Source organism: Schistocerca serialis, chromosome 6, assembly GCF_023864345.2.
Source record: "Schistocerca serialis cubense isolate TAMUIC-IGC-003099 chromosome 6, iqSchSeri2.2, whole genome shotgun sequence".
NCBI lineage: Eukaryota > Metazoa > Arthropoda > Insecta > Orthoptera > Acrididae > Schistocerca > Schistocerca serialis.
This window is the reverse complement of record NC_064643.1, coordinates 85,945,123-85,958,464: the sequence shown is the minus strand read 5'-3', so window position 1 is coordinate 85,958,464 and position 13,342 is coordinate 85,945,123. Positions and strand designations below refer to the sequence as shown.

The 13,342-nt window shown below is 41.3% G+C and overlaps 1 protein-coding gene across 2 annotated transcripts in view; it reads left to right on the top strand.

Annotated features, from left to right (window-relative positions):
• The window catches only part of LOC126484096 (cytochrome P450 6k1-like), a 66,838-nt gene that overhangs the window by 17,383 nt on the left and 36,113 nt on the right, over window positions 1–13,342 (top strand). For both annotated transcript variants that reach the window (XM_050107472.1, XM_050107471.1), the window contains exon 4: window positions 8,703–8,965. In XM_050107472.1, the coding sequence (XP_049963429.1) occupies window positions 8,703–8,965 (263 nt within the window). The remainder of the gene's footprint in view (window positions 1–8,702; window positions 8,966–13,342) is intronic.

Here is a 13,342-nt window from a genome sequence, read left to right as displayed (position 1 = left end):
GGCAGTTTTGATGCATCTTGGTTCTGACGTCATATTTTCTGAACTATGAGTCATGCAATGACATATCTTTGTAGGTCCATTCAGCAGCAGATGTGGGTGCTGTTTGTGAAAATTGTTGCGAATAGAGTTTGTAGCAATGAAGTACTAAATTTAAACATCTTGCTTGACGCAGCACTTTTTGACGCATCTCAGTGTTTATAACGTCATATCTCCGGAACTATAGTAAATTCTGTGGTATACGAAAATATTATCTGCAAAATCAGTCGTCAATACAGTGAGCACTAAAAAAGCAATGTATTGAAAAGTCATGCGTCATGCGGTAGATTTGCAGCGTGAAGAGCGAAAATGTAGTAAGCAATAAACTTTTCCCCTCTCATCATTTTGTGGCTGTTGTCAGTGAGAAAAAGGTTCGAAAAGGTTTCAGTTAAGTACAAAGTTTGTTGCAAGTCTCTAGCGCTCTAATTCTCAAATAGTGAATGATTAAATTATGGGTATACGCACATCGCGGGCTACTGTGCGTGTTTACCCCCACCACCACTCCGTCGACAGGTAGGTCTCCTTTCCCCCAAAGCGATGATATCCATACAGAGATAAATGTACCGAGTTTGGTTGAAACTGGATCATAGTTTAGTAGGTGATGTGGAAAATATATACAATATCCATTTTTATAATATGGATGGATTTATCAAAAGGCTACTACGAACAGTTGTAACATAAAACATTAATTCGGAAAAGCAATATGGAAACAGCAAACTTCAAGGAGAAAGTGGAATACCTGCATGGTCTAGGCTTTATTAGGAAGGGGGTTACTTGTAAAAAGTCAATGTTCGTGTTGCGGTCTCCAGTCCAAAAACTGGTTTCATGCAGATCTCCATGCTATTCTATCCAGTGCAAGTGTCTTCATCTCCAAATAACTACCGCAACCAACAGTCTTCTGAACCTGCTTACTGTATTCATCTACGACCTTTAGCCCCCACACTTATCTTCAGTACCAAAATTCGTGATCGCTTGATGTCTCAGAAGGTGTCCTACCAACCGATATCTTCTTCTAGTCCTGTTGTGCTACAAATGTCTTTTTTCCCAGTTCTAGTCAGTACCTCCTCATTAGTTGCATGATGTACATATCCAGCTTTCAGCATTCTTCTGTAGTATCATATTTCAAAACGTTCTATTCTCTTCTTGTCTAAATTCTATATCGCCCACGCTTCACTTTCATACATGACTACACTCCATATAAACACTTTCAGAAAAGACTTCCTAACACTTAAATCTACATTCGACGTCAACAAATTTCTCTTCTTTAGAAACGCTTTCCTTGACATTCCCAGTCTACATTTCATATCCTCTTTGCTTCGGCCATCATCAGTTATTTTGCTGCCCAAATAACAAAACTCATATACTACTTGAAGTACCTCGTTTCCTAATCTAATTCTCTCAGAACCCCCTTATTGAACTCATCTACATTCCACTATCCTTGATTTGCTTTTCCTGGTGTTCATCTTATGTCCTCCTTTCACGACACTGTCCATTCCATTCAACTGCTCTACGATATCCTTTGCTGTTTTTGACAGAATTGCAATGTTATTGGCAAAACTCAAAGTTTTTGATTTTTCTCCTTGGTCTTTAATCCCTACTCCAAATATTTCTTTGATTTATTTTACTGTTTACTCACTGTATAGATTGCATAACATTGGCGGGGTGTCCGAGCGGTTCTAGGCGCTACAGTCGGGAACCACGCGACCGCCACGGTCGCAGGTTCGAATCCTGCCTCGGGCATCGTTGTGTGTGATGTCCTTAGGTTAGTTAGGTTTAAGTAGTTCTAAGTTCTAGGGGACTGATGACCTCAGACGTTATGTCCCATTGTGCTCAGAGCCATTTTTTAGACCAAGGGCCAACAGGCCGGCAAGGGTGGCCGAGCGGTTCTAGGCGCTACAGCCTGGAACCGCGCGACCGCTACGGTCGCAGGTTCGAATCCTGCTTCGGGCATGGATGTGTGTGATGTCCTTAGGTTAGTTAGGTTTAAGTAGTTCTAAGTTCTAGGGGACTGATGACCTCAGAAGTTAAGTCCCATGGTGCTCAGAGCCATTTGAATAACATTGGCGATAGGTTACAACCATGTCTCACTCCCTGCTTGCTCAGTGCAGAGACTGAATAACGTTAGGGATAGGCAACAACGCTGTCCCACTCCACTCTCAACCACTGCTTCCCATTCATGTTGAAATACCCCCTTAGAAAAATTAAGAATGACAGTGCTGGTAAACCTCTACACTCAACAACCGAGCTAGGTTAATAATTGGCTCCTTTTACCGACCTCCCGACTCAGCAGCACTAGTGGCAGAACAACTGAGAGAAAATTTGGAATACATTTCACATAAATTTTCTCAGCATGCTATAGTCTTAGGTGGAGATTTCAATTTACCAGATATAGACTGGCACACTCAGATGTTTAGGACGGGTGGTAGGGACAGAGCATCGAGTGACATTATACTGAGTGCACTATCGGAAAATCACCTCGAGCAATTAAACAGAGAACCGACTCGTGGAGATAACATCTTGGACCTACTGATAACAAACAGACCCGAACTTTTCGACTCTGTATGTGCAGAACAGGGAATCAGTGATCATAAGGCCGTTGCAGCATCCATGAATATGGGAGTTAATAGGAATAAAAAAAAGGAAGGAAGGAAGGTTTATCTGTTTAGCAAGAGTAATAGAAGGCAGATTTCAGACTACCTAACAGATCAAAACGAAAATTTCTGTTCCGACACTGACAATGTTGAGTGTTTATGGAAAAAGTTCAAGGCAATCGTAAAATGCGTTTTAGACAGGTACGTGCTGAGTAAAACTGTGAGGGACGGGAAAAACCCACCGTGGTACAACAACAAAGTTAGGAAACTACTGCAAAAGCAAAGAGAGCTTCACTCCAAGTTTAAACGCAGCCAAAACCTCTCAGACAAACAGAAGCTAAACGATGTCAAAGTTAGCGTAAGGAGGGCTATGCGTGAAGCGTTCAGTGAATTCGAAAGTAAAATTCTATGTACCGACTTGACAGAAAATCCTAGGAAGTTCTGGTCTTACGTTAAATCAGTAAGTGGCTCGAAACAGCATATCCAGACACTCCGGAATGATGATGGCATTGAAACAGAGGATGACACGCGTAAAGCTGAAATACTAAACACCTTTTTCCAAAGCTGTTTCACAGAGGAAGACCGCACTGCAGTTCCTTCTCTAAATCCTCGCACAAACGAAAAAATGGCTGACATCGAAATAAGTGTCCAAGGAATAGAAAAGCAACTGGAATCACTCAACAGAGGAAAGTCCACTGGACCTGACGGGATACCAATTCGATTCTTCACAGAGTACGCGAAAGAACTTGCCCCCCTTCTAACAGCCGTGTACCGCAAGTCTCTAGAGGAACGGAGGGTTCCAAATGATTGGAAAAGAGCACAGGTAGTCCCAGTCTTCAAGAAGGGTCGTCGAGCAGATGCGCAAAACTATAGATCTATATCTCTGACGTCGATCTGTTATAGAATTTTAGAACATGTTTTTTGCTCGAGTATCATGTCGTTTTTGGAAACCCAGAATCTACCATGTAGGGATCAACATGGATTCCGGAAACAGCGATCGTGTGAGACCCAACTCGCTTCATTTGTTCATGAGACCCAGAAAATATTAGATACAGGCTCCCAGGTAGATGCTATTTTTCTTGACTTCCGGAAGGCGTTCTATACAGTTCCGCACTGTCGCCTGATAAACAAAGTAAGAGCCAACGGAATATCAGACAAACTGTGTGGCTGGATTGAAGAGTTTTTAGCAAACAGAACACAGCATGTTGTTATCAATGGAGAGACGTCTACAGACGTTAAAGTAACCTCTGGCGTGCCACAGGGGAGTGTTATGGGACCATTGCTTTTCAAAATATATATAAATGACCTAGTAGATAGTGTCGGAAGTTCCATGCGGCTTTTCGCGGATGATGCTGTAGTATACAGAGAAGTTGCAGCATTAGAAAATTGTAGCGAAATGCAGGAAGATCTGCAGCGGATAGAAACTTGGTGCAGGGAGTGGCAACTGTCCCTTAACATAGACAAATGTTATGTATTGCGAATACACAGAAAGAAGGATCCTTTATTGTATGATTATATGATAGCGGAACAAACACCGGCAGCAGTTACTTCTGTAAAATATCTGGGAGTATGCGTGCGGAACGATTTGAAGTGGAATGATCATATAAAATTAATTGTTGGTAAGGCGGGTACCAGGTTGAGATTCATTGGCAGAGTGCTTAGAAAATGTAGTCCATCAACAAAGGAGGTGGCTTACAAAACACTCGTTCGACCTATACTTGAGTATTGCTCATCAGTGTGGGATCTGTACCAGATCGGATTGACTGAGGAGATAGAGAAGATCCAAAGAAGAGCGGCGCGTTTCGTCACAGGGTTATTTGGTAACCGTGATAGCGTTACGGAGATGTTTAATAAACTCAAGTGGCAGACTCTGCAAGAGAGGCGCTCTGCATCGCGGTGTAGCTTGCTCGTCAGGTTTCGAGAGGGTGCGTTTCTGGATGAGGTATCGAATATATTGCTTCCCCCTACTTATACCTCCCGAGGAGATCACGAATGTAAAATCAGAGAGATTAGAGCGCGCACGGAGGCTTTCAGACAGTCGTTCTTCAAGCGAACCATACGCGACTGGAACAGGAAAGGGAGGTAATGACAGTGGCACGTAAAGTGCCCTCCGCCACACACCATTGGGTAGCTTGCGGAGTATAAATGTAGATGTAAATGTATTTGATTTTCAAACAGTTGAGCAAAACTGAACATACTCAGACATTTCTCTCTTTACTTATTCTGATCAACACTAAACTGACACACAATATTTTTAGCGCAACGCAATCTGACTTTCAATAATCCCTACAAAAGAATGGCCCGGACTAACAATAACCTATACCTTTCATGAATCACCTCACAAAAATCTTCGTTACTCGAACTACTGCAACACAGCGAGCGCCAATACTGCCAGCTAAATAAAAGATTCAAACTACTGAAGGCACTAACTACTGATAGGCATAGTCAGAAAATGAAGGATTTTGATGGAGAACAAACAATGTATTTACATTAATAATGTTCCAAATATCAGTTCATGATATCCAGTCTTACAAATTTACTCTTTCTGACGGACACACGTCCATATCGTCCGCTCTCAAAACTCTGGCATCTCTGTCCCCGCATCCACCACTGCTGGCGGCTCACCTCCAACTGCGCAACGCTACGCGCTGTTCACATCCAACTGCCCAACACTACAATAGCAAATATTCCAACATCGCAAACCAGCCACAGACTGCACACAGCACTGTCAGTGATTTTCACAACGGGCGCTACGTGGCGTTACAAACATAAAAATCTAAACAGCCTACTTACATAACCCCTCAAATCAAAAACATGTGTACGTGAACCTTTCACTAGGTATATCACTGAAATTGGAACTGAAACTTTCTTTCAAACTGAAGTAGACAGGCTACCTACTGTGAGCTAGTATCGGTAGAGGTTATATACGACAGCCAGATTATATTAATAATTAGTTCCTTTCACCGATCGTCCGAAATTGTTTAATGCGATAATTATTTTAAGCAAATAGTTCAGAAGCCCAGACACGACAGCCAGATTATATTAATAATTAGTTCCTTTCACCGATCGTCCGAAATTGTTTTATGCGATAATTATTTTGAGCAAATAGTTCAGGAGCCCAGACGAAGCGTGTATGGTTGTGATAACATATTAGACCTGGTGCGGAGCGATAAACAGTGCCGCCGCAGCCTCTCAGCGACAAACAGTCCTAAGGAAACAGAGAACGTCATGACCAGCGTCGTTGGTGACCACAAGATCGCTGTAGCCAAACAGAATACCGTAACATCCATATCCACCAGATATAAACGCAAAATATATCTGGTAATGCGTGAGATCGTCAGGAAAAGAGAAAGCACTCATTAGTTAGTTTATTAAAGAATGAAATATTCACTCTACAGCGGAGTGTGCGCTGATATGAAAGTTCCTGGCAGGTTAAAACTGTGTGCCGGACCGAGACTCGAACTCGGGACCTTTGTCTTTCGAGGGCAAGTTCGCAACCAACTTTTATTTATTTTTTATTTTTTTATTTTTTTTATATTAGGGCCTCCCATCTCCCCTTCTAGCCCTTCCATTCGCTCTTCTTCATGCGCCTTCTTCGGCGAGCTTCAATGCCTCACTTTATTTTTTGTTGTTGTTGTTTTTAATGGGATGGGTTATGAAACTGAATTGCATCTTGAAGACAATGTTAGAAAATTGTAAATTGTAATCCGAATTGATTACGGTGAAAATAACTCTCTCTATAATACTATTGACTGCGTTAACGGAACGGAAAATATTCTTCCATTAGAATTTAAACAAAAGTGAGAGAGAAGCAAAGTAAAAAGTAAGATAGGAAATTAAACTTCTTCAGTGATGCACGTCTTTTGCATGAGAATAGTTTTTCCCTACTATTCTTGTGCTGTGGCATGACTGCTGTTACTTCTTGGGAAAACATGCCTTTTCGGGGTTCTGTTGAGGCCTTCACGGCTACCGTATCGGTCCCGGGGCACACGAAGTCCCCACCGTACTTCACCCTCAGCAGCAATCCCCTACTTTGGCAGTCTATCTTGTTCGATCGTTTTCATATTATTTAGGTATTAACCGATGCCTTGTTTCTGAAACAAAATTTGCATCATATTTCCACACTTCTTTTTATGGTCTTTGTTGCGGTATATTTTGAAGTATTCGTCTTTCATATATTCTCGATATTCTTGTAGATTGTCATTGCCTTTGTTGTTAACAACATAATAGACAATATTTCCGAATAGCCACAAGACAACATTGTTTTTTTGTGGTGGAAAGGAAATTTCTTCTGGGAAGAGTATATCGTTTAGTGTGATTTCTCTTCCATCGGTCCGTTTGAGAAAAGCGGCTTGCAATACAATGTCATTCCAAATATTCTTGTATCCATTACAGATGAAGCGATGCTTTAAGGAGTCCAAATTGTGACATTTTTGGCACACATTGGTTGCTTGTAGTCCTATTGAATACAGTTTTTCATTGGTACTAATAATGTTGTTGACAACACTATACCATGTACCAACTGAGCTACCCAAGCACGACCCACACAGTGTCCTCACAGTTTTACTTCTGCCACTACCTCATCTCCTACCTTCCAAACTTTACAGGAGCTCTCCTGCGAACCTTGCAGAAGTAGCACTCCTGAAAGAAAGGATATTGCGGAGACATGGCTTAGCCACAGCCAGGAAGTTTCATATCAGCGCACACTCCGCTGTAGAGTGAAAATTTCATTCTAGAAACATCCCTCAGGCTGTGGCTAAGCCATGTCTCCGCAATATCCTTTCTTTCAGGAGTGCTAGTTCTGCAAGGTTCGGAGGAGAGCTTCTGTAAAGTTTAGAAGGTAGGAGACGAGGTACTGGCAGAAGTAAAGCTGTGAGGACAGGGCGTGAGTTGTGCTTGGGTAGCTCAGTTCGCCGGCACGGTAGCTCAGCGTGTTCGGTCAGAGGGTTAGCTGCCCTCTGTGATAAAATAAAAAAAAACACAAAAACAAAAAAACTGAGTTAATCGATCAACAACGAACTTAAACGGGTGTCTTACGACGTCCGCCCCGAGCAGATGCAACGAACAAAAGCGAGCAAAATGAGATTTTTTTAAAAAGAAAATAAGTGGTGGTAGCGTACTTGCCTGCGTAAGACAAAGGTCCCGAGTTCGCGTCTCGGTCCGGCACACAGTTTTAATCTGCCAGGAAGTTTAGTTTATTAAAATTTATTAAGTTATTACAAAAATTTTAGTTCCTATTCCGCATTTTCATAAAGCACATAATTTTAATTTCTTTATGTAAAAGTGGTCTAGGCATGAAAGTATTTTGTAAAAGAATAAAATTTTAGCGAAATATGTTAAAAAACGAAAAAAACATCCGTTTGACGCCTTCCTGAGACAAGCACTCCACTCCTTCAAATTTAACTACATTGACGAGAAAACATCAAAAATAATTAATGCAAAGTAACGAAATTTCGGGAATACGTTTGTCTAGGTAACATATTTAAGTGACTAACACTTCAAGATCTTCTTTAGTATCTTGCGGTATGCATTATTGCTAGAACACTGTCAGAGACCGGTGTCTCTTTTTTGCTCCAGAGGTAAAACTTCCCTTTATAAGAGAACGCGACACTGGTCTGACAGTATTCTAGTAATAGTGGGTACCGGAAGATACTGAAGAAGATCCAAGCAGAGGGCCCGAAACGTCGACTATTTTAGAGGAAACATGACGCGGCCCAACACCCGAGAAGATTTTAACTTTAGTAACCAGTATGTGTTGTTGCTGATAATTCTTCCGGGTTATATGGCCGTGGTCCATGGAATTTTTCTATTCCTAACGTTTCGTCCAATACTACGTTGGACATCTTCAGAGGTATGGCTGGTCCTGCTGAGTCGGCAGCCATACCTCTGAAGATGTCCAACGTAGTATTGGACGAAACGTTAGGAATAGAAAAATTCCATGGACCACGGCCATATAACCCGGAAGAATTATCAACAACAGTACCATCCGGTCGTGAAAGCCTTCATTGTATAACTAGTAAGTGTGTTGGCGGGAAGTCCAGTTCGGCAGCTGAACTCTCTGGTCGGTGCGGACAGACGCTGCAGGTCTGCGGCGAGCAGATGGTGGAGGCGCTGCAGGAGCCGGCGGCGCGCGCCGGGGTGGTGGAGATCCGCGAGCTGGCGGCGCGCTTCACCACCGACATCATCGCCTCCGTCGCCTTCGGCATCGAGGTCGACAGCCAGCGCCAGCCCGACAACGAGTTCCGCCAGTGGGGCCGCAAAGTGTTCGAGCCCTCCGTGCCCGGCTACTTGGCCGTCGTCATGAGCTTCCTCAACCCGGAAATAATGAACCTGCTAAGGTTGGTGTTTCTACACAGATGACCTCATTAAACAGTAACCACATCGATACGTGATTATTGTGACAGTAATAAAGCATAAGGAGGGGTACAACCGACTGTTATCTCCTCGCCGTCTCCTTCCACCATTGAAGGGGTGGCCAAGAATTCGGCTGACGAACTCGGGGCGAGCGGCACGGCGCTCACCCTGGACGGCACGCTTCCCACACCGCTGTGGAGGGGGAAAAGGAGGAAACTGAGGATGCGTCGCATTTGAATGGCGGTGCAGTTGCACAGCATGCGACTTGGGTGCTATATTTCACGTTTCTCAACAGCACAGATAAAAAATAAAACAAATTTCCAGTATTATTCAACAATTTTACAGTGTTTCACACTAAAGTTGCCATCTGATCGTGACCTATATAGTTTAACCCTTTCAGACTCTGTGGTTACAATTGTGTACATTAATTTTCACGACGTCTTAACAGCAATAGAAATATTTTTCCTCAATTGGGAGCTGATGTACACATTTGTGAATGTTCATTCCTTTCACCGTGCACAAGTGCTGCCATCTGTTATACAGCGCTATAAACATATCAACAGATTAATGTAGCAGTGCAGAGCAGTTTGTGGCCTTGAAAGTACCTGGCAGTCTTTGGTAAGCTATAACCCACAGTATATTTGAGTACCAGTATTGTTGTTTTGCATGAACATTGAAGAATGTTTGATTTATTTATTACAACAATCAATATTTCAAAATCATTTGTTTTAGTCAACAAAAAGAAGCGATGTTTTTCTGTGTGCACAATTGTAGCCATGAGGACTCAAGAACAATGTTTTAGATAACATTGAGTATCTTGTGTTTCCTTCACATGAAGTGCTTGTTGGAACAGTTTTTTTTTTTTATCCTGACGATTGTATGAGTTTTGACTGGGATTTATTCAAAACATATGAAGTAAGTTGTATTACTAGGTATTGTTACGAGCAACAATTAGGAAAATAGACATAGCATTGAAGCTCCAGTTGATGACAATGTCGTTAGGTCTACTGTCAATTATTATTTTGGGGAAATACCACTACTGATATTATTATTTGTGAATATTTCAGTTCTGTTCATCATGTCGAAGAAACAGTATTTCAACATTGAGCGAGATGCAGATGCAATTTTAGTGATGCTGCTGAATGGAGAGGTATCAGATTTCGATTTATCATCAGATGAAGAATCAGTTCCTGATGAAGAATCCTACTGTACTTCAAGAGAGAAGGAGGCGAGAGTGGGGGCTGACAAAATAAACAGGGGTGAAATCAATGATGAGTCAACTGCAAATAATGAAAGTGATGTGTGCAGTGATAATGATAACAACGATAGTGATATTCAAGACAGTGATCCACTTACCAACAATGAGCTCAGTGATGTAAAATACATTTTGTCTGAAAAAAAGGACATCAAGTGGCGTCATCGTTCTCTCTCTATACTGGATTCATATTACGAATGCGAACAATGTATTCAAGAACAGGAAATACTTTCTCCTTCAACTTATTTCAGCAAGTACATTACCGATGATCTGTTCAGTACTATGGCTGATATGACAAACCTATATGCGTTGCAGAGTGGAACAATTAGCAATTTCAAACAAACTATAACAGTGGAACTCCAAATCTTGTTTGGGCTTCATATAATTATGGAAACTGTAAAATTTCCTAGAGTCCGAATGTATTGGGATACAACATTGAAAATGCAATTATTCTTGGAGAGTATGCCCAGAAAAGATTCTTCCAACTTAGAAGAAATTTACATCTTGTTAATAACATGGCTATACCAGCAGACAATAAAGACAAGTTCTATAAAGTTTGGCCTGTATATACTGCCATCTGTAACAGATGCCTGGAGTTATCTGTGGAGGAAGAGCTTGCTGTTGATGAGGCAATGATCCCATTCACAGGGAAGCTGTCAGTAAAACAGTATGCGAAGGGAAAGTCTTCTCCGTGGGGTATCAAAATGTACATGTTATGTGGTAAGAGTGGACAAGCCTATGATTTTATTCTTTATCAGGGAGAATCGACTGAATTTCAGACATCTTTGTTGAAGAAATTTGGCCAAGGTCCAACAGTAGTTTTACAATTAGCGCAGAGAATAATAAACCAAATGGGGCATAAGATATTTTGAGAATTTCTTTTCTTCATACAAGCTTTTCCAAGCGTTGAAACAAGAAAAAATTTGTGCTGCTGGAACTGTCAGAGCTAATCGTTTTGCAAATCCCCCTCTAATACCAGATAAGGAGGAAATGAAGAAGGAAAGAGGATTTTCAGAAGAAATTTGTAGCACAGATGACATAACACTGGTAAAATGGGTTGACAACAAAACAGTTGTTCTAGGCTCTAATTTTATTGGAAAAGGAGAAGTTGACAAAGTTGAACGCTGGGACAAAAAAGAAAGTAACTATGTTACTATCGATAGACCAGAGATTGTAAAATTCTACAACCATGGCATGGGCGGAGTTGATCTTTTTGATCAATTGATGTCATACTACAGAATTTGTATAAAGTCAAAGAAATGGACACTTTGAGCAATTTTCCATGCTGTAGATTTTGCTGTGGTACAGAGCTGGCTCGAATACAGGAAAAATGCCAATGCAGTTGGTCTACGAACGAAGAAAATAATGGATCTCCTACACTTCCATATGAAGCTGGCTGATGTTCTAGTGTTAAGTGGGATGGATACCTCAAATAGAAAACGAGGCCGACGATCTGCCTCACCCCCAGATACATCTGTTCAAAGATGACAAGGAGAAACTAGGCCTCCTGAAGAGATTCAGTATGATGGAACACAACATTTGCCTCTTCAAGAAAGTGGTGCTCTGCCTATCAGGTGCAAATTTCCGGGATGCAAGGGGCTTTCAAGAAAAAATGTGAAAAATGTAACGTACACCTTTATTTGTCAAAGGAAAAAAAATTGTTTCCATTCATTTCATGTCAATTAGAACCACATAATGAACATTATTCCTGACTCATTTCATTTTTAATCAAAACTATGGTGAATTTTGCATTTCTTTTGTTTGTAAATGATTTCAAATATATGTGTGATGTTTAAATAAATTAGTTTTGTCTGCTATGATTTCAGTGTTGATTGTGACCCAGTGTACACAAATGTGTACAAAATATTTTTTGAAAATGGTAACATATATTTTTATAAATGTTGCTTCTAAAATCATCAAAAATCAAATGCACGAATTTTCGTCGAAATATTGTTAACACTTTTGGAGCCTCATTATGGAGACGTGGAAACTCTACCTGAGGAAACCGACGTTGACGCCCTAGGCAGTTTTAATGTTAAAGATATTTGTCTGTAAAACAGGAATTATCTTGCAGATCAAACAGTTACGTCTTCACATGCATAGGGGCGCTTTCAGCTGGATCGGCAGACGGTCTCGAAAGCAGCTTGAAAACAGATGTAATACTGGCAGTGTCCTCGAAACGTTTAGGAAATCATCCCTGAAATTAATATTTTGAAGGATCAGCCTCAGTTTCGCAAATTTTCTGGTCTTTGTCAGGTTTCGGCTAAATTAATCTAGCCTTCTCCAAAAGCATAAAATTACTGTAACATGCCAGAGTGAGGCACAGTCAACATTACAATTAAAACGTATAGTACCATGGTCCCATGTCGAATTAAAACTACTGAACTGAAGTGCAACCCCGGCATCATTTCACGACGTGGTTGGTTGGCAGCGGCAACTACGTTGGCACTGACCGTTGCACGCGGAATTGCACTGAGCACGTAGCAACTCGTGCGCGTGCGCATACGGAGAGTCAAGACTGTATGTCATTGGCTGTCTGTATATCACGTGTTGGGGCCTGATAACCGTAATTGTAAGCAAACTAAGTATTATGTAGATGAAGTCCCTATGTGCGTTAACCATACGCAAATTGCATTAAATGGTAGGAAATTTGCTTGGTTGGGTGTACAAAGTTTAAGGTTAATCTTTACGACTTTAAGCACATATGGTTATCGTGTAAAGTATCCCCACAAAACATGCCTAATACCGAGCACCATACTTGTCTCACTTGTTTAAAACCTCAATCATTAACTACAATTTAATTAGGGTGTGACTGGACGCACAACGCCCCTGTCATCACACTTAACTAGTACTAGGTCACGCATATTAATTAAAGTGTGGCGGAGGGTACAACATCTCCGTCATCACGCTTACGTACTATTGACCGACATAGGTCAAGTGTACTAACATATAATCTACAATGTGCCTTGGAGAGAAATGTGGTGGTCGATGTAACAGGTTGCCGCATTCCATGTTCAGACATCACGCCTCGCGCTTCTCTTTAAATTTAAATTTGGCCCACTACTCTTTCACGAGAGTTTGGACGCCATTATAGTTGAATTGAACA